At 43.8% G+C, this 17,683-nt stretch overlaps 2 protein-coding genes across 2 annotated transcripts; one reads left to right on the top strand and one right to left on the bottom strand.

Annotated features, from left to right (window-relative positions):
• The first annotated feature begins 1,184 nt into the window (after positions 1-1,184).
• On the top strand, positions 1,185-8,646 carry LOC139202751 (signal-transducing adaptor protein 1-like). The gene is made up of 13 exons (XM_070832316.1): positions 1,185-1,319; positions 3,620-3,691; positions 3,787-3,906; positions 3,999-4,055; positions 4,182-4,333; positions 4,583-4,714; positions 5,224-5,293; positions 5,783-5,885; positions 6,059-6,148; positions 7,314-7,388; positions 7,505-7,561; positions 7,673-7,813; positions 7,983-8,646. The coding sequence occupies exons 1-13, from the start codon at positions 1,233-1,235 to the stop codon at positions 8,033-8,035; spliced, it is 1,209 nt and encodes a 402-aa protein (XP_070688417.1). The 5' UTR covers positions 1,185-1,232; the 3' UTR covers positions 8,036-8,646.
• Positions 8,647-8,699: 53 nt separating this feature from the next.
• On the bottom strand, positions 8,700-17,428 carry fsd1 (fibronectin type III and SPRY domain containing 1). The gene is made up of 13 exons (XM_070832101.1): positions 17,277-17,428; positions 16,430-16,525; positions 16,184-16,315; positions 15,275-15,376; positions 14,961-14,983; positions 14,390-14,511; positions 12,910-13,119; positions 12,731-12,829; positions 12,468-12,615; positions 11,823-11,905; positions 11,139-11,390; positions 10,519-10,607; positions 8,700-10,414 (listed from the first exon to the last, which is right to left on the bottom strand). Exons 1-13 carry the CDS (start codon positions 17,289-17,291, stop codon positions 10,304-10,306), a joined length of 1,482 nt encoding a protein of 493 aa, XP_070688202.1. The 5' UTR covers positions 17,292-17,428; the 3' UTR covers positions 8,700-10,303.
• Positions 17,429-17,683: the final 255 nt, after the last annotated feature.

The raw sequence follows: 17,683 nt of genomic DNA, 5'->3' as shown, positions 1-17,683 counted from the left end.
TACCTGATAATCAAATCTGAGTGTCACCCCACCGACACCGACACGCTTTAACAATGCACGCTAGTGACAGGGGACGACCCTGCCACTAGCTGGTAGTTTAACGCCATTCACCAAACAGCAACAAACTGCAGCCAGTTTGTTGAATCCACGCACAATGTGATACAGAATTTTACTACTGTACTGCTGGTAGTTTAACGCCATTCATCGCCAGATATCCTCAAAGAAACAGCTGACCAGTCAGACAAAATGAAAAAGCCCTGTCAATCACACCCAGTATCATTACCATCAACTTTCTAGGAAACCAGTGGAGCCTACAGGAAGTCACTGCACCCTTAGATAGAGCCAGGCTAGCTGTTTCCCCCTGTTTCCAGTCTTTGTGCTAAGCTAAGCTAAGCAGCTGCTGACCCCAGCGCAAGTGTAGTCTCATCAGCAGCTGCAGCTAGTTTGTCTCTGTCCATCACCCGCAGGGTCGTCCCCTGTCACTAACGTGCATTGTTTAAGCGTGTCAGTGGGGGTGACACTCAGATTTGATTATCAGGTAATGTGTAATGCCTTATACAGTCTACCGTGAGTGAGTGTTTGTTTCCGGAATGTGTCGCAAGCTGAAGTTCTCGGATGTATCGATCTGCTCAAACTGTGTTGTTCAATAGCTGCAGCCATAATAACAACTAATCTGCCACAATAACCCGACACAGATAAGGGACAGGTCACAGAGATGCTGCTTGATTGCTTTAAGGCTTTTGTTGACACACTCAATAGCTGTATAAACTAATACAAATGCCATTTGTATAAAAGCAAGTTCATTTGTCCTCCTCAGGCCTGTAGTGTCCACAAACCAAACGTATGCAATACTTCCGACGCCATTTTGGAAATGTTTGTCGAAGACGCACTTGCACACGTGTTGTTAACCAGAAGTCTTTTCCCGTTTACTTCCCTTTGTTCTTGCTCATAGTGAAACGCGTATACAGCTGTGGTATTTCACAGTTGTATTGGTATCAGTGACACACACACACACACACACACACAAACACACACAAGTGATCGCCACCAAACACGTCATACCTGTGTTTTATAAAGACCCGCCCACTCCGCACATCGACCAATCAGCGGCGACCACCGGTCCTGTCCCTCACTGGGAGGACCGACCTGGATTTATTCATAGGGAAACCTTCACGAGGTCAAATCTGTGTGCAGGTTCTGATTGATTGTGAGCATTACTGTAACTACCAGTGATGGCAAAGCGAACAGGGCGACTGAGGAACCAGCTGCCAGCGTGTTACTATGAGGGCTACCTGGAGAAGAGGTCCTTCAGAGATAAGGTAGATCATCAGACCAACCATTTACTTTGGTTTTTCCGTGTAAACTCTCTCAGAGACAAATTGGTCTGTGTTGTATGCAACAGGTGACATTGAATGCATAACGTTTCTTGTTGTCTGAAGGGTTTTGGTCTATTTTATCTGTGATGTCTCTTATGAAATGTCTAAATTTCATTAGTTTTAAATGCCGTAAGGTTTATTGCCTGGGCTCCATCCAACAATTATTTGATTATTTGCATTGTCGACAAATCTGTCAGTGATTTTCTCAGTTAATCACTTACTCTTTTGCTTTATAAATCGTGTATAAAAACAAAAGGTGAAGGTGACATCTTCAGGTTGCCTGTTTTGTCCAAAAAAAACTTTAAAATATTTTGTCTACTGTCATACAAGACGAAGAAATGCAGCAAATCCACATAACATTTAGTCGATTGTGCATGTGTGTGTGTGTGTGTGTGAGAGAGAGAGTGAGAGAGAGCGAGAGAGAGCTCTGCCATATTTTACATCAGTGTTTTTGATGCTTGATCATTGTAAGTATAATTTGTATTATACTAATAATAATTTGTTAATTCCCTACATCAGCAGCAGTTTAATATTTCATGAACCATTTTTATGGGCTTCATGCGCTGATAAAAGCGCCGCTTTCTGTGGGCGAGGCAGCCTGTCTGTCTCGGAAGTTTTGTGGACTTTGACTTTTTCAGCAGCTCTTGCGTCTCTCCAACTAGTCTGACAGCTTCTCTGCTCATTGTCAGCAAGCCAGACACTGACAGACAACTAAAGACGCAAACTGGCAAGGCAGGCTTTGCAGATGATAAATCCTGAGCTGCTCTGCCAAGCCCTCACTGATAGGAGACACTCCAACGAGAGCATGTCAGAGCAACTCCTTACCCAGGACACTTTAAACCTGTCCCAGATTAAAGTATGTGTCCGAGGTGTTTTGGGGACTCATTTAATCAGTTCTGTACTGATACTCAACTGCTCCGTGTTGGTGGTTTCTTTGACACAGTAGTAACCACAAACTCTGATTCTTGCAATTAAGCAGGTGACACAGTTAAATTTACCTGATTCCCTTTAGGTTGAACCAACGCCAGCACTGAACACTGTTATTAATCTCATTGGTTTCTGTTGTAATTACAGTTGACTCATCAAGTTTAATTTAAGAATGTCACCTGCTCAGACTGCAGCTGCCCTACATTTCCTTGTTTTACTGCAAGCATTTATCGTTCCTTTTCTGCCTTTATACTCTGTTTAACGCAAATAGAAACCTGCGTTCTTCTTTGATATTCATTTCCATCTTGTTTCTGTTTTCAGTGCAAAACATTTTGGTGGATTAATAAAATCAGTTAAAGTGTTAAAAAAAAAACGTAATGCTGCTTATAGAGTACCTGTACAAAGTATAGCCTACAAACAATAAAGAGCAGCAAGAGTACAGTGTTAATTAACACATGAGTTAAATTATCACGAGATAGAGGGCACCGTGTGCGTCTGTGCCCCTCTGCACACAGAGAGTGCTAAAAGCAGACCTTTTTTTTTATCTCGAGAAAACACAAGCCAGATTTGTCAAGATAAATGATCGAGATTAAGGGATAATTATGAACTACTGGAAAATGAGTGTCAGGTTCACACCTGGTTTCAGCCTTCAGGTCTAAAGTGAAGGCCCAGTGTAACGGAGCGCATCAAAAATCCACATAGCCACACTGGACAATGCCTGGGTACTGCTGTTGTAACTAAATAATACATGCTCTGGTTCTCCATGAACACACAGGACGTCCCTCCATTGTGGACCTTCTCTCACAGACCGTGGCTATTTCCCCTCGGTTCCACCAATTCATCACCTTGTAGCCACATCCAGGAAGAGGTTTAACAGTTATTCTGGTGGCTCAAGAGCTGCTGTACTCATAGTAACTCCTGTGGATCAGAGATGCTCTCCCGGCTGAGCATCTCAGTCCTAAACTGTACAATGACAGTTTGTGGGTTTATCCCCTGAACATTCGGAAAGGTTAGGTTTTCCTCCTGAAGTCGTCTGCACTGTTCAGTCTACTACAGCCTCTCACACAGAGAGATGGTCCGCTGGTCAGAGCTGCAGAGAGGAGAGGAGCACAGACCTACATCGTGCCCTTCATCTTGGGTTAATTTAACTGTCCTTTTGATGTTTTATATTGTTTGTATACTATGTACAGACACTCTATAAGCAGCATTTTATAACTGTTTAACCGATAATGTTTATCATCTGTCTGTCTGTCTGTCTGTCTGTCTGTCTGTCTGTCTGTCTGTCTGTCTGTCTGTCTGTCTATGTGCGTGCGCAGACATCTCGGAAGCTGTGGACCTGCCTGTGCGGAAACACGCTGTTCTTCTTCAGTGAGAAGAGAGACCCTGATGTAAGTGATCACAGAGATAGGGGTTAATATACGAGACAGATTAGGATGTTTTTGATTAAAGTTGTTAGGAATTACATGTGTGTGTGTTTCATCAGTACATAGAAAAAGTGGACCTCAGTGGACTGATCTCAATAACAGATGATGGCACCCAGGATCGTAACTTGGATGCAGCCAGATTCACCCTCCAGATGAAGGATGGAAATATCAAATTCACTGTAAGGGAATACAAACGGAAACGTGTAAATTATCTTATTTTTTCAAAATAATTCCTCATTTTCAGTTATTCCCTCCTCTGTTGTCTCCTCAGGCCCCGAGCGCAGAGGCCCGTGAGCTGTGGAAGGGCTACATCCACTCTGTGGCTGAGGTCCGTGCTGTATAACACTCGGGATTAAGTTTAAGAGACTGAAGTGTAGAGGCTTTAACATCAGGCCACATGTAGAGAGCTGCAGCCCTCATTTGTGCAGATCATTTGAAATGCGTCTCCCCGCAGCTGTCGGTACCATCATCCCTCAACCTGCTGCCAGGCCAGATCCACATGCTGAGAGAGGCAGTAGACAATGAAAAGGAAAGGATAAAAAATGCCCCCCAGCCTGCAGTCACCAGCTCCAGTCCTTACATCAGCCTCCAAGCAGACATGCCAGCGTGAGTATCAACAACACTGGAAGGTATTCACACTCACACTCATTTCTAATGTGGCTGGTGTAACACAAAACACCAAACTGGGTATATAAGAAGAGCACTTTGAAGCACACTAAAAAAGTCTTCAGTTGCCTCACAGTGTTTCAGTATTTCTGGTTCTGGATGCATCACTTTTTAATAACCTGCTGAAATCAGATGAATGATGGCAGGTTTACCTTCCGTCTCGTCACCGTGTTTTCTGGCGTCCCGCAGGTGTTACCACGGTGTCTCCCGTCTGGAGGCTGAGCTGCTGCTTGACAGAGAGGCCAAGAGAGGAAACCTGCTCCTGAGGCCTGGCGGAGACGGAAACTCCTTCGCTGTCACCACCAGACAGGACCTTGACAGGTATACACACATGCTCATAGCATAAACACACACACTCCAACACAGGCGCACAAATCATTTAGACAAAAAAAGCAACCACTGCAGTACACTAAGACCAAAAAATGAGAAAGAGGTTTGATTTGTACTTTGCTGTGTGATCAGTAAGTCATAACCGAAAATTAAAAAGGCACACTGCTTTGAAAAAATAAAAAAGCATTTCAAATGCATTTCAGTCAGGGCCTGTAGGAACACACAGCAGCTCACAGATGTATCAAGGTTAGTGTCAGCTGCCAGCCAATCAGAGCATCAAATACTGTGTTCACTATCGTTCATATGAAATACAACCACATGATGAAATGTCCATATTCAAAGATGGCACTTCGAGAAGAGACCATAAGCAGGCCAATTACAGTTATAGTATTATTATTATTTTTGCTAATGTGTTAGTTGTCATGTTGTTGTCTTTTTTTTATTACCTCTTTGTTCATTTTATTTGTGTTTTTCCTCTGTCTCTCTCCCCCTATCATCAGGCCTATATTCAGACACTACCGTGTGACACGAAAACATGAGGGGGGCTTCGCCATTGACGTGGACAATCCTGTGAGTGTATAAAATAAATCAATCAAGCTCAAGGTACTTCAGTAAGGAGGAACTAGGTTCACTCTAGCTTTTTATGGGAAGATGGACATGAACTTCAGATTAACTGTGGCTTATGACCTCCTGGATAAGCAGAGACTGATTACCAGTAAATGCAATGAGGTGGCAATAAAAATGTCACGCAGTGTTATTCTCGGTAGTCATATTTCTTCTGCACTTCTTCTTCTACGGAAGTGTTGGGTAGGGCTTTCATTTTTCTGCCAGTGACATGGCGCACGTCTGATCTTTGTGTTAAATTGATGCCATAAAGTGATTGCATGCAGCCAGTGCACGTGTGTGCATTGGTGAGGTGCTTTTCACCTGGCTGACATGGTTCAACATGACTTCCTTGTTGGCTCTACTGATACATCATCAGTAATTAAGATGAACTGTAATTGTGGTTATTTGGATACACAACCTGTATGCGTTTAAAAGAAGTTGTTTTCTGTGCAGATCCCCTGTGCCACGCTGCATGATGTCATCAACTACATAGTGGAAAAAACAGACGGAGTCCTGATTCCACTCATCATGGAGGAGTCATACGACAAAAACATCAGTGGGTAGATATTTTCTCTTTCAATCTATTGACTCTTTATTCTTCCTCTTTTTATCTCACTCACTTTGGATTTAACATTCTTAGCTGTGAAATTATTATTCCATATACCAAACATATACCAAAAGATACACATGGATTATTGAAGTTCTGGCTTTTTTTTTTTTTTTCCACAGCTTTTATTCGTCCTGATAATGAAAATGGAGAGAGGAGCATTGAGCGGGCCTCATCAAACCTTAACCCTCCAAGTGTAGCTCTCAAACCAGGTACTGTGTCCATTAATACAAAAACAAATTAACCTGAACACTAAAACTATTTACACACTTGGTCGGACCTGTTTGCTCTGGCTCTTTGACGCATTCAAGTACTTGGAAATTCCACCTCTACAGCTGCATGACTTATCTTGGATTTTTTCCAAGTCACAAGCCACAAATGGCTTTTAGTTGATTCTCTATTGAGCAGAATGTTAATGCCACTTACAACAACAATTAAGTAATAACAATTGCCAAAACTAACAAATGAATGTTATTTTTTTTTATCATAAACCTACTTCTGGGAAACAAACATATCCTTAGTGGTTTATTAATTCACTTTGTACCACTGGGTCGGCACAACCATTGTTTGGTACAAGTCTTTTCACCTGCAGCCACCCAATAACTCATGGTTTGCCTGTTTTGTGGCCTTTGTGCAGGAAGTAGAAATTCCTCCGGAGTCTTGGACTTAAGCAAACGTTAACAAGTCCGAGAGTCAACAGCAGTGGTTCCAAACCTTTGTAGCTTGTGCTGGCAACTCTGTGAGGCCGTACTTAGGCACAGGCTACGTCAGTATGCACATAGTGACAATGCTAACATGCTGATGTAGAGCATGGTAATGTTTACCGTCTTAGTGTAATGTGTTAGCTAATATTTGCTAATTAGCACTAAACAGTACAGTTGGTTGGACTGATATTAGGTTTGCAGGGATTTGATCATGAACATAAACATTAAGTACTGGACTAATTAAAAGCTTAACCTGATGATTTCATCCGATACATCCAATAGCTGCACTTAATTAAAACCACAAATGTGAACTTCCAGGGGAAACGTCTGAGGATCTCCAAAGTTAGTAGGATTCATCCTTTGTGGACCATGAATGTCGGTGCAAAATTTCATGCCAATCCATCCAGTAGTCGACAGCAATGGACACTTTTATCCCTGGAGCCCTCACACTAGCGTGGCTAAAAATCTTCATAGTAATCTTTATTTTACTGAACAAGCATGTTTATTTTCAAAATCTGCACCCAATGTTGGCTTCTGAGCCGCCTGCCGCAGCATGGGGTTTAAGTGACTTCCTCAGTGGACTGAGACAGCAGTTCTTCTTGTTTACCTTGGTTATTATATCTTACAGTGTATCAACCTTATAATAATTATAATTAAATGTTTTGTTCCACAGTAGCTCCAAGGATACCGGCCTCTGAACCAGCACCAACACCATTTATAGAAGAGAGCTTGTATCTGAATGACACGTGTGAGTATAATAACTCAGCTGCTACCTGTCCCATCAATCACTCCATCCATTTACTCTTCTGCCTTGCAAACATAAACAGGTGTGACTTCATTTTTTCCATTGCTTTTGCTGACTAGGCTGTGCTCAAACAATAGAGGAGATGGAGAAAGATTCCCCAGCCGTTCCACCACCACGTAAGTCCTTCCGCCTCAGAAACTCATATGAGTATTTTCCCTTTACGTTCCACATGATAATCATTGTCCTCTCATGACCATGAATCATTGTGTGTTTCTGGTCTTCCATAGAAGTGGAGCAGAAAGTTCCCAAGAAAGCAATGATGCCTCCGGTTCCTGCTGCTCGCAAATGGGCCTCTTCTACATCAGCCCCCTCCTCCTTTAATAGCCAGGATGCGAAGATGAGGCCCCCCGTAAACCCCTTAGGACTGAGTATGTCCACACTGCTTCACCCTCCCCTTCAAGGCCTCTACCTTCCTCAGATACTCAATTGTGAAGATATATTTTCAGCCTCAATTCATATTTTTCTGTGGTGTGTTATTTTACTTTCTTGCCAGAGTATGAAAGCTTATCGTCTGACACGGTTTATTTCCTCTTGCAGCAATATCTGAGCTGAAACTCAAGTTGGAACAAAAGGCAAAGTGTCAGGAGTGACCTCTCCTGGTGGGAGCCTCTCAAAGCATCTGAGACTGACACCAGCATGGAGACACTTCCTCGTCTATCCCTCTAAGATGAACCCACACATGGCGGCAGACACCAGCTCTTTCCACACTGACGGCCTCTTCCTCATCTCCGCCCTGGCCCTGCTCCTCCTCCTCAGCTGGCTGTCAGCAGTAAAGCCTCTCAGAGGATGAACACTTTATTGATTCACCCTTCTCCGACACTCATTAGCAGATTAATTGACTGTGGCGAAGGGTGTACGTGTCACATTATCTCCATGTTTCTTTTGCACTTTTCCCATCAACAATGGTGTACAATTTCGGATTTCCTATATCAGTGTTTTTTTGTCTTTTTTATTGTAATCAGCTGCTGAATTGTATAAATTATTATTATTATTTTTTAAATAGCCACCATGGCTATATTTGTCCTGCCTTAGAGGCGTGTGATGTTTATATTGTACACCACTGAGTTGTCGTTCCTGTATGTGAATGTGTTGTATATATTTTTTCAATTAAACAAAACTCAAAAAAATCAGATACATGTGAACAAGCCACTTCTAGTATGTGCCATGCAGCAGTTAGAAATCAGAAATCAGTTCATTTTATGATGTTCGGTGCTCTCTTCCTAGGTCTGTTTCCTGTTTTGCACCTTTTTTTTTTTACCTCAACACAACTGACATTTTGATCTTACCCTGTTTGATTCCTCGTTGAAGCAGAAAACCAAGAACAAACTACTCTTACTCCTTTATTACCTCAACGACTGATACATTATAGTTGAAAAAATTAAACTATTTACAATAAATTGTGACATTTTGTCAGCATGTGAAATAAAGTTAACATAATTCTCAGCTGGACGCTTCTTTTAAAGCAGGCTACTGTTATTCAGGAGACACTAACAGAGGGGGGCAGCATGGCAAAGCAAGACCGGTACCATGTGTGACGTATAATATGGACGCCACTCGGTGGTCGGGTGGTGCACAAATCAGGACTTCATAACATCAGTTTCCAGAGTTTTATCACTTTTGTTCCTCAGGTGGACCTCAAACCAGGCTAACGCTCATGATACAGTTTGTTAGCTGAGGCTACTTGCTAGCTATGTGTTATATCTGGACAACAGACAGTCCACTACTCATAAATGGGATTCCTCTTCAGCAAATAAGGTGGTGTTATTAGGCGTAGACACATACATATTGTACATACGAGCATTGGGGTGCAGTCAGGTGAAAAGAACGTATACAGTACACTCATTCCCAAAGTCCTGAAGCCACATCTGACGACTCCACTACATGGAGTTACACTAAAGAAAACTCCCCTCTAACTTTCTGTGCCGTCAGATTAAACTCCACAGCAAATGGTGCCTCTAATTTACATCTAACAGAACCTCAGCTGGAGGCTAAAGGACCCAGTTTGTGTGGGACCTGACTACAAAGAGTGAAATGTGGTAAACACTGTTAAGTCAGCATGCCTCAGCAAGAAATAAATACAACATCCCCAGTGTGCGTTGTTCATTTCTTATGACCCAGTAGTTGCTGGCAAAGTAGAGATTGAATAAATCCTGAATGAGTAATGAACTACATTCTATTCAGTAGCAACGTCTAGGAGCAGGTTGTTATTTGGGTTACGTAGGTTGGTTGGTTGATGAATAGAGGCAGATTCAGTGGGAAATAGTTACTATTAAGCTAAGTTACAATTGGGTTATACTGACACAATACTTAAATTGAAATAGGGAGACCATCTCTTGCAGTGAAACATAACCATGTTGGTACGAACTTGGCCCATCAGGTTGGAAATGAGGAGGAAGGCACAGGGAGAGAGCAGACAGGACAGGCCATGACCGTGCGCCTGTAGCTGGCTGCGTTGACAGTACGACTGACAGTTTTGGTGATGGAAAGGAAGGAAGGAGGGGCAGCGGCCAGCGCTAAATCATTGCTCTAGCAGCAGTGGGACAGTGCTAAATGAATGTGTAGAGAGAAGACAAACTAGTAAGACTACAGCTAATGTGTCCCAAGCAATCGCAGCAGCCAGAGTCATACATCTGAAGAGTTCTGCCACTGACGGCGCTGATGACTCGCTTGTTCCCTAAACCAGTTTTATCGTCATGCAACGCAGACACTGCATGTGGAACAGGCTAAACCATCATACTCCAGTGATGTAACTCTTCCATGATATGGCTTTGACCGCAGCTGGAGCAGAGGTGACGCTCTGTGACGGTGACTGTGGTCCAGCAGGAATGGGAGGCCCTCAGCCGGCCGAGCCGATGGGTCTAGGTGAGGCTGGCGTTGGAGCTGCTGGTGCCGCTGTTCTTCCTCTGGCCGCTTTGCACCACGCTGGGAACCTGCAGGCCCGTCACGACCGAAAAACTGCCGTTCCACACCTGCAGAGGGGGGCAGCACATCAACGGGCAGATTAAAAACTAAAAGGTCGTGGAACAATAGCGGATACGTTTAGATATCAGACTTCTGAAGAAACGTCTCTTACCATGAAAGCTGGTATAACTGGCTGCTGGAACTTGGTTTTGAAGGTGTGCATCAGCTGTTTAGTTTTGGCGTTGTAGAAAGACAGCACACCTGGAGAGAATAAAGTGTACATGTGTACAACAGAAATAAAGATGTCCAGCAGAAGTTTCCAGGGTGTGGTCTTCAAACTGCTTTTTATGTTCCAACCACCAGATATTCAATATATGATACAAAAACACAGACAGGCAGCACTTTTCTTTTGTGCAGTTTTGCCTAATTCTAAATTATTTTGCCGTCTTGGCAGGGTCTTCCATTCAGTAAGAGGTTGTTTTGGTTTATTTATTGAACAGTGACAGTGAAGAGACAGACAGCAGGGACAGAAACAAATATGAGATACAACAATAGTTGCCATTGAACCAAAAGTTCTTACACGTAGATAATAAATCTATATTATTATTATCTATAAAGATAATAAATATCCTCTCAGTTCAAAATATAGCCTGATCATTTGCAGCACATTTTCATATCAAGGACAAACTTTGACGGGTTCATTTTATGAGGAAGAAATTCTCATCATCTAACAGAGCTGCAGTGATTCTATCTGTGACCATTCAAACTCTATGTGTTTGTGTTCCATCGTACCTTCGTCGTAGTTGACATAGACTCCTATACTGTTTGGGATGGGACAGTCCAGTGTGCGCGCCTTGTTGTTGTGCTTGGCGGTGAGGCTCTGCTGCAGCCAGTTGTTCAGGTGGATGCACCATGAAGCACTGCTTTTCCCCAGCTGGTCGAATCGTCCGAGGTTGCGCAGGGCTACGCCCACGGCGAAGGCTTTGCTCTCCTTGTCGAACCGCACCTCCCAGTACTGCTGGCCGGCGTCGATCATGGTATCGGCTGCCACGAAACATAAGACATAAGACAGAAGCCCGGTGAATAAATCTAGTTGCAGTGTTGATGCAAGTTGCAACGTTTCACGGTTGAGATGTGAGTAGATGAATATTTGTGTAGATGGAGAGCTGTGGTTACATATTTTTGCTGGTAAATCTGTTTTGGAAAGAGATGATCTGACTTTATGTGGAACGACTGGAATGAATCCCAGCAAATGAAAATCATGAATCTGGTTTGGCATGTTCAAACTTGGCAAGAGAAGACTGTTTTTCATGCATTGTCAGTTCACAATCATACTGAAGGCATCTTAACTTTCTCCAGAACAGCTTGGTTTCAAATAACTGTCCGGCTATAACTCCAGTCTGGTGTGTTTTACTGCTACAGATGTGGAAATCCATTTGTGGTGCTTTGCTGTTTGTGAGCAGTGTGTATTCTCACCAAGCACTGTGTAAGACTCTGCTGTAAATCTGTCCCTGCTGGGCCGGGCTGTCGGCGCTCTCTTAGGCGACATCAGGGCTGATCTGATTACAGAGACAGATGGTGGACAATAAACTCTCCAGGATCCATATTCATGGGATTTATTTTAATGACTTAATTCTTAACGAGGTTTTCTAGATCCCTGGTAATAGCCAAAGCATGGTTATAATAACTAAAACTAGGGGTGGAAAAAACATGAAATAAAAACTACACTTCAGAAAAAAAAATAAAGCCAACTGAATCAATATTGTGTACTCACGAAACCAACTAAACTAAAATAAAAATAAAAATTTTTCGTTTTAGTCTTTGTCACATCTGTAAACACAAGTCTGAGGAGGCATTGGTGCACATACCTGTGAGTCAGCTGCCATCACAAAGTGTTGAGTTTGTACTGAAATACCAATTCTGAAGTGACAAATACCCCCCATATTAAAATAAAAAAAAATAATACTAATACTGAAGTCAATAAAAAACTCAACTGAAACAAAGAATCTCACTCTGGGAACTCACTGAAACTAAATTGTACTGAAGACGAACACTAAAAACGTTAAAAATAATGAAAACTAGAATAATTCAGAGCCACCATGTGTGTACATGCACACAGACCTGGCTGGAGAGTGCATCGGGGAGTTGGTTCGGTTCTTTTCCTTGCGGATGTCCTGTATCTTTCCTCCACTGCTGTCCCACTCCACACTCAGGTCCTCCACCTTCAGGTTCTGGTGGGACGAAGCTCCGTCCAATTTGAAGGTGAAGGCTGCAAACAGAGAATGAGTGAGGACTTATTATGAACACAATGGTACACAGTGTATGAAAACCAATCAAACACTCTCATTCCTCTCAACTCTGGGTTTTGTGTCCAGTGTCCTCACCATGGGTTTCTAGTGTGACCGGTTCAGAGAACTCTCCCGCCACTGCCTTGTTGCACGCTTTCACTCTGAACGTCAGGTAGCGGGTGTCAAAGCGCAGACCTGAGGATTAAAAGCGTCCTTTATAAGTCAGCCTCATCAGAGTTCAGACAATAGCCGTGTCCCACCGGCCCCCCTCCTGCCTGTGAGCGTGTGCTCCATCTCTCGTATCCCCTCCACCACCATCCAGGGGTAGTCCTCTCTGATGCGCGGTGGGCCCTCGTGGTTTGTCCGGCGATGCTCCAGTATGTAGTGGTCTATCTTGCTGTCAGGCTCAGGTAGGGTCCAAATTACAGTCACTGTGTTGTCGCACACCTGGCACTCGGAGGTCTGGATCTCTGGAGTGGCAGGAACTGGAGGGAAGAGACAAGGATATCTACAAATCAACTTCTTGTACTTGTTCTGCACTTTGAAGGTTATTTCACTACACAAGAAGTACTTGCACTGCTAGTAATATTACAGCTGCATCAACTGATTTTTGCCACCAGGGGGCAGAAATACCCCAAAACAAGCTAACAGGTGCATAAAGGTACAGCTTAAGAGTTAGCAAACAATTGCATATTCACACATCAATCAGACACAGAGCAACATTATCATACTATTATTATTAGTATTAATTGGATGTCTGTGACCACCTGATGAACATTCACTCTCCATTTAGCTCTGTTTGATCTCTGGAGGTAAATATCTGGCTCTTTAGCTGCAGAATGTTCAACTATTACCACCAGCTAGACGCTGACTGCTGTGGGTTTGCCATTAGGTGCGACACAGGTGGTGTATAGTCAGAGCTTTTCTGCTGAAAACAGCTGTTAGCAATGAGATGAGATGAGTCTGTGCGCTGTCAAACCACACCAGCGCAGAAAAGAGGTTAAGGCGCCTCAAGCAGGTGCAGAGTGGTTTCATCTCAGTGAGCGAACCCCTTTCACATTACATGGTATTTTACTCAGTAATGAAGCCAACGCAGTAGGCAAGAAAAGGCACTGTGGAGTGGCCCATTGACAGTGTAATATACAGATTATGTAACTGGATTATTATTACTGATGCATTAATGTGTTAATACCATTTTACAATTGCAACAAGTCAAGGATTTAAACTACTTTACATACTGTTGGGCAGTTCACTCTAACAGTGCAAAAGGCAACATCTTATAAAGATAACATAAATAATAAAGGCCATATTTTTCTTAAAAAAAAACAAAAAAAAAAAACATCTAATAGAACATTAAAAACAAACTGGTTTTAACTCAGATGAACCTGAACAGACTGTGTCTTAGAACAAGAAAGTCTGAGAGTATGGGGCGTATCGAATCATGAAAAATGGGACTTGTTTAGAAAATCCTAGAAACAAATTGATTTGCATTGAAAACAGGCTGGAATATTGTAACTGGTAAAATAAGGGGTTAGGTTAGTTATTGAGTAAAATGACTTGATAACTAGGATGTTTTTTTGGTATGAATGAAAAGTAGCTTCAGCTGTTAAATGTTAAAAACCAGGACAATGAAACATAGCGGTGTAGAAGCACGAAGTAGTGGAGTGCTGGTGTGAATGTACTCAGTTACATTACACCACTGCTGAAGCTCTTTTGTTTCTGTGTGCATTTCTTTGAGTTAAAAGTGGAGCAGACCTGGGAGAAATTTGAGGCCCTGCAGCATCTCCCGCTCCTGGCTGAAATCCACCATCAAGTGACTCATGTTGTCACTGGCTTTAGCCTTCAGGGAGAGGCGAAAGGCTGGAGCCATTGTCACGCTGCGGACAAAAGAGACACACACACACACACACACACACACACACACAGACAAAAACGCACACAAACACACGGGGCGGAAACAAGAGTGTTCCATTATTCAGCTGCATCAAAACAGGTGCTTCTGACGCTGCTCACTAAGAGGCCACTAACTACACTAGACTTCTGTTACTACCACTGAACTCATCACCCTGATCGACACTTACAAGCAGAGCTAGAGGGGGGGGGCAGTCACCAGGGAGGGGCTGACACAGGATGGCACAGACTTGAGAGGACAGCGGGAAACACACAAAGACAAAAGGCTCTCAAGTGGAAAGCTTTCAATAGTCTAGTATGACATGGGTGGGGTGGCTACGTGTTTTAAACGCATGCATGCTACATTATGAGATGGCTGAGAGGTTACAGGAGGCTATGACAAAAGGGGGAAGCAATGGATGACTGAGTACTATACCTATCCTTAATGTCTTTGGCCGCCTGGAGAGGAGAAGCAGAGAGGGAAAGGAAAAGGAGAGATACGGAGCGAAGAGAAATCTGAGTTGTGGCCCATCATGTTGTCACTTTAAAACAAACAAACGTTGCTGGTGGGTGTGTTAAAATAACTGGTAAGTACGACACCACAAGAAGGACAGATTAAATCATGTATATGGACACTGAAAATCCCCATCAGTCATTTGAAGTTGTACACAGCGAGCAGAGGGAACGGTGCAGCAGCGCTACAGCAGCGCTGCAGCAGCAGCAGCAGCAGCAGCGGAGGGGCCAAGTTACCTGGTTGAAACCGTCCGTCGTGGAGGCGCACAGCGTCTGGTTGGCCAGCTCCAGCAGCTCCTCTGAACTCTCCAGGGCTTTGGAGCAGGCGCTCAGCTGACTCTGATGAAACATCCAAACCCACAGTCACACAAGAGCACATCCGCTAACTTTTACACACACGTCTGTAGTATAATGGGGCCACTGTGTTCGCCCGCAGGAGCTATGGAGTTAGCTGCATCATTTGAGAGTCATGGCTTGGTCCTGAGGCTGCAGAGTTTGAGATGCATGTACAGAAAAGTGAGAGACAGAGAAGTACACAATCCAAAAAAATCTGCTTTTTCGTGACAGAACTAAAAAGCAATGACGCACAAGCTTATAAGACTCCATTTTTTAAAATTTGTATTTGATGAAAAGTAACTACTGCATATCAGTTTGGGTAAACAAATCCATCCTATTAATCTGGTAATTAGTCTCTAGGTGACCGGGCAAGTTAATACTAAAGAATGTGTTTAATTGTGTGTCATATTCTCATTTAAATGTGTGCATGTTTGATGCATTTTGAAAGGCTAAACTCTGTCAGGCTTCCCTGTACCCCCCATGTAGCAGATTCCCCTCATTTTATTGCACCCACCTATTTATATAATTGAGATAATGGCTGTTTCACACATAGATAAGATTTTGATGACCTCTTTTTTCAAAGATCAGTTTCTTTAACTTTGTTGTCTTTGATTTGTCTCTGTGTGCAATGTAACATTGTGTTATGTTCGATCCTGTTCAGGTTTCCTCTACAAAGCCTGGTTTTGTGGTGACGCCATTCCTTTGGTGATCAAGAAACGACAGATGAGAGAGAAGGTGTGTGACAAAATGTGCATGCTACGTTTATATTCCTGCTATTATTTTGTAGGTTCAGAGGACAACAGCTCATACCTGCAGCTCGTACGTGCGGCTGGCTCTCTCCTGTTTGATGCGTGTCATCATGGTTTCCTTCATTTCGTCCAGAGCAGAGTGGAGGCAGCTGAACTCAGACTCCAGGTCCCCCTGGACTCTGTTGGAGTTCGCCTGGTGTCACAGCAAGAACGAGTGAATACATGAGGTAATATACAAGTACACTAACAGAGGAGGAAAACTATCAGAGACTGTGTGCAGCCTGGATTCGGATCTATGTTTCTGTACCTCTAAGTTGTCGAGGCTCTGTTTGAGAGTGCAGGCGAAGTTGGAAATCTCCTCATTCTTCATGGCCAGCGTGTGGGTGATCTTGCGCAAAGATTCCTAAAGAAAAAGGCAAAATCTAACCTTTAAGACAGAGAAAGCAAAGCCTGTACAGTTTAATATTCCCCACCAGTGGCCTCGGGGATGAAATACTGCAGGTTTCTCATCTCACTGCCTCCTGCCTCCTCTGTGTCTGAAGCTGAGCTAATCAGTGTTAGGTTTTAGAGGACACACGCAGCTTTAGTCTCTGAGCTCCCTTTTAAACATGATCAGACATTTGTTCTTCAGAGCGGACGGGAGCACAGAGGGATCTAGCCTCGGTGCACTGGGAGGGAGGACACTTCACGGGCGGAAGGATGCGCATTCATAATTTAATAATGCAGCTGCACCACAGCCATTGAGCAGCCGCCTTCAAGAGGAGTGGATACACAGCGGGTCGATTATCATACGGATGACACCTCTGCTAAGCTCCCACTCTGAAGCTGGCCGCTCCACACTGAACAAGCCCATTCACACTGGAGGACTGTGTAATGTTTGTTGATGCGAGAGGAGCTGCGCAGAGGCCGCCCTCCCCGGCTAATAATCATCCATACATCCGTACCAAAGTCATCGCTGTCTGTGCAGGCAAAATACACCTCACCTTCCACCGGACAAACACTGGTTCAAATACTAAACACCTCCGGGGAAAAAGAGTCCGTACCGCATCCACAAACTCCCCAATTCTGCAGCTCGTCCCCCTCCTTCCTTTGTACACTACGCCCTGAAACGGCTCCCCCCATCAGAGACACCTGTTCCTCCGGCTCCGGCTCACCTTCTGGTCCCCCATACTGCCGCTCCGATGCGCCGGCGCCGCTAGAGCCGCAAACACCGCCGGTAGTCTCCCTCCGTCCCCCTGTTTTTGGTCTTTTAGCACGACGGAGCTGGTACTGATGCTGCCGGAGAGCGACGCATCTTCGTACGGACACCAACCACCAACGCCTTTGGGCCGGAGTGCGTAGTGCGCATGCGGCAGAGGAGGATTCTGGGTACTGATGTTTCTTCAATGCTGCTTTCAGGGACTCTGGGAGAATAGTAAAGACTATAACCATTCTTCCTCGTCTTCTTCCTCCTCCTCCTCCTCTTCTTCTTCTTTGATGTTTATCAGTGCAGGCACAGACAGGATTTCCTTTTGTGTTTCAGACAGGTTATAAACGGTAAAATAGCAACAGGGTCACTGAA

The sequence above is a fragment of the Pempheris klunzingeri genome, chromosome 6, assembly GCF_042242105.1.
Source record: "Pempheris klunzingeri isolate RE-2024b chromosome 6, fPemKlu1.hap1, whole genome shotgun sequence".
Classification (NCBI taxonomy): Eukaryota; Metazoa; Chordata; class Actinopteri; order Acropomatiformes; family Pempheridae; genus Pempheris; species Pempheris klunzingeri.
This window is presented reverse-complemented; position numbering and strand designations above follow the sequence as displayed.

Coding starts and splice junctions, on each gene's coding strand:
- LOC139202751 (XM_070832316.1), top strand. CDS start 1,233: ATGGCAAAGCGAACAGGGCGACTGAGGAACCAGCTGCCAGCGTGTTAC. Junction 1,320..3,619: donor AGAGGTCCTTCAGAGATAAG/GTAGATCATCAG, acceptor GTGCGTGCGCAG/ACATCTCGGAAGCTGTGGAC. Junction 7,562..7,672: donor CCCAGCCGTTCCACCACCAC/GTAAGTCCTTCC, acceptor GGTCTTCCATAG/AAGTGGAGCAGAAAGTTCCC.
- fsd1 (XM_070832101.1), bottom strand. Junction 14,984..15,274: donor CGACGGACGGTTTCAACCAG/GTAACTTGGCCC, acceptor TCTCCTCTCCAG/GCGGCCAAAGACATTAAGGA. Junction 13,120..14,389: donor GGGCCTCAAATTTCTCCCAG/GTCTGCTCCACT, acceptor TCTTCCCTCCAG/TTCCTGCCACTCCAGAGATC.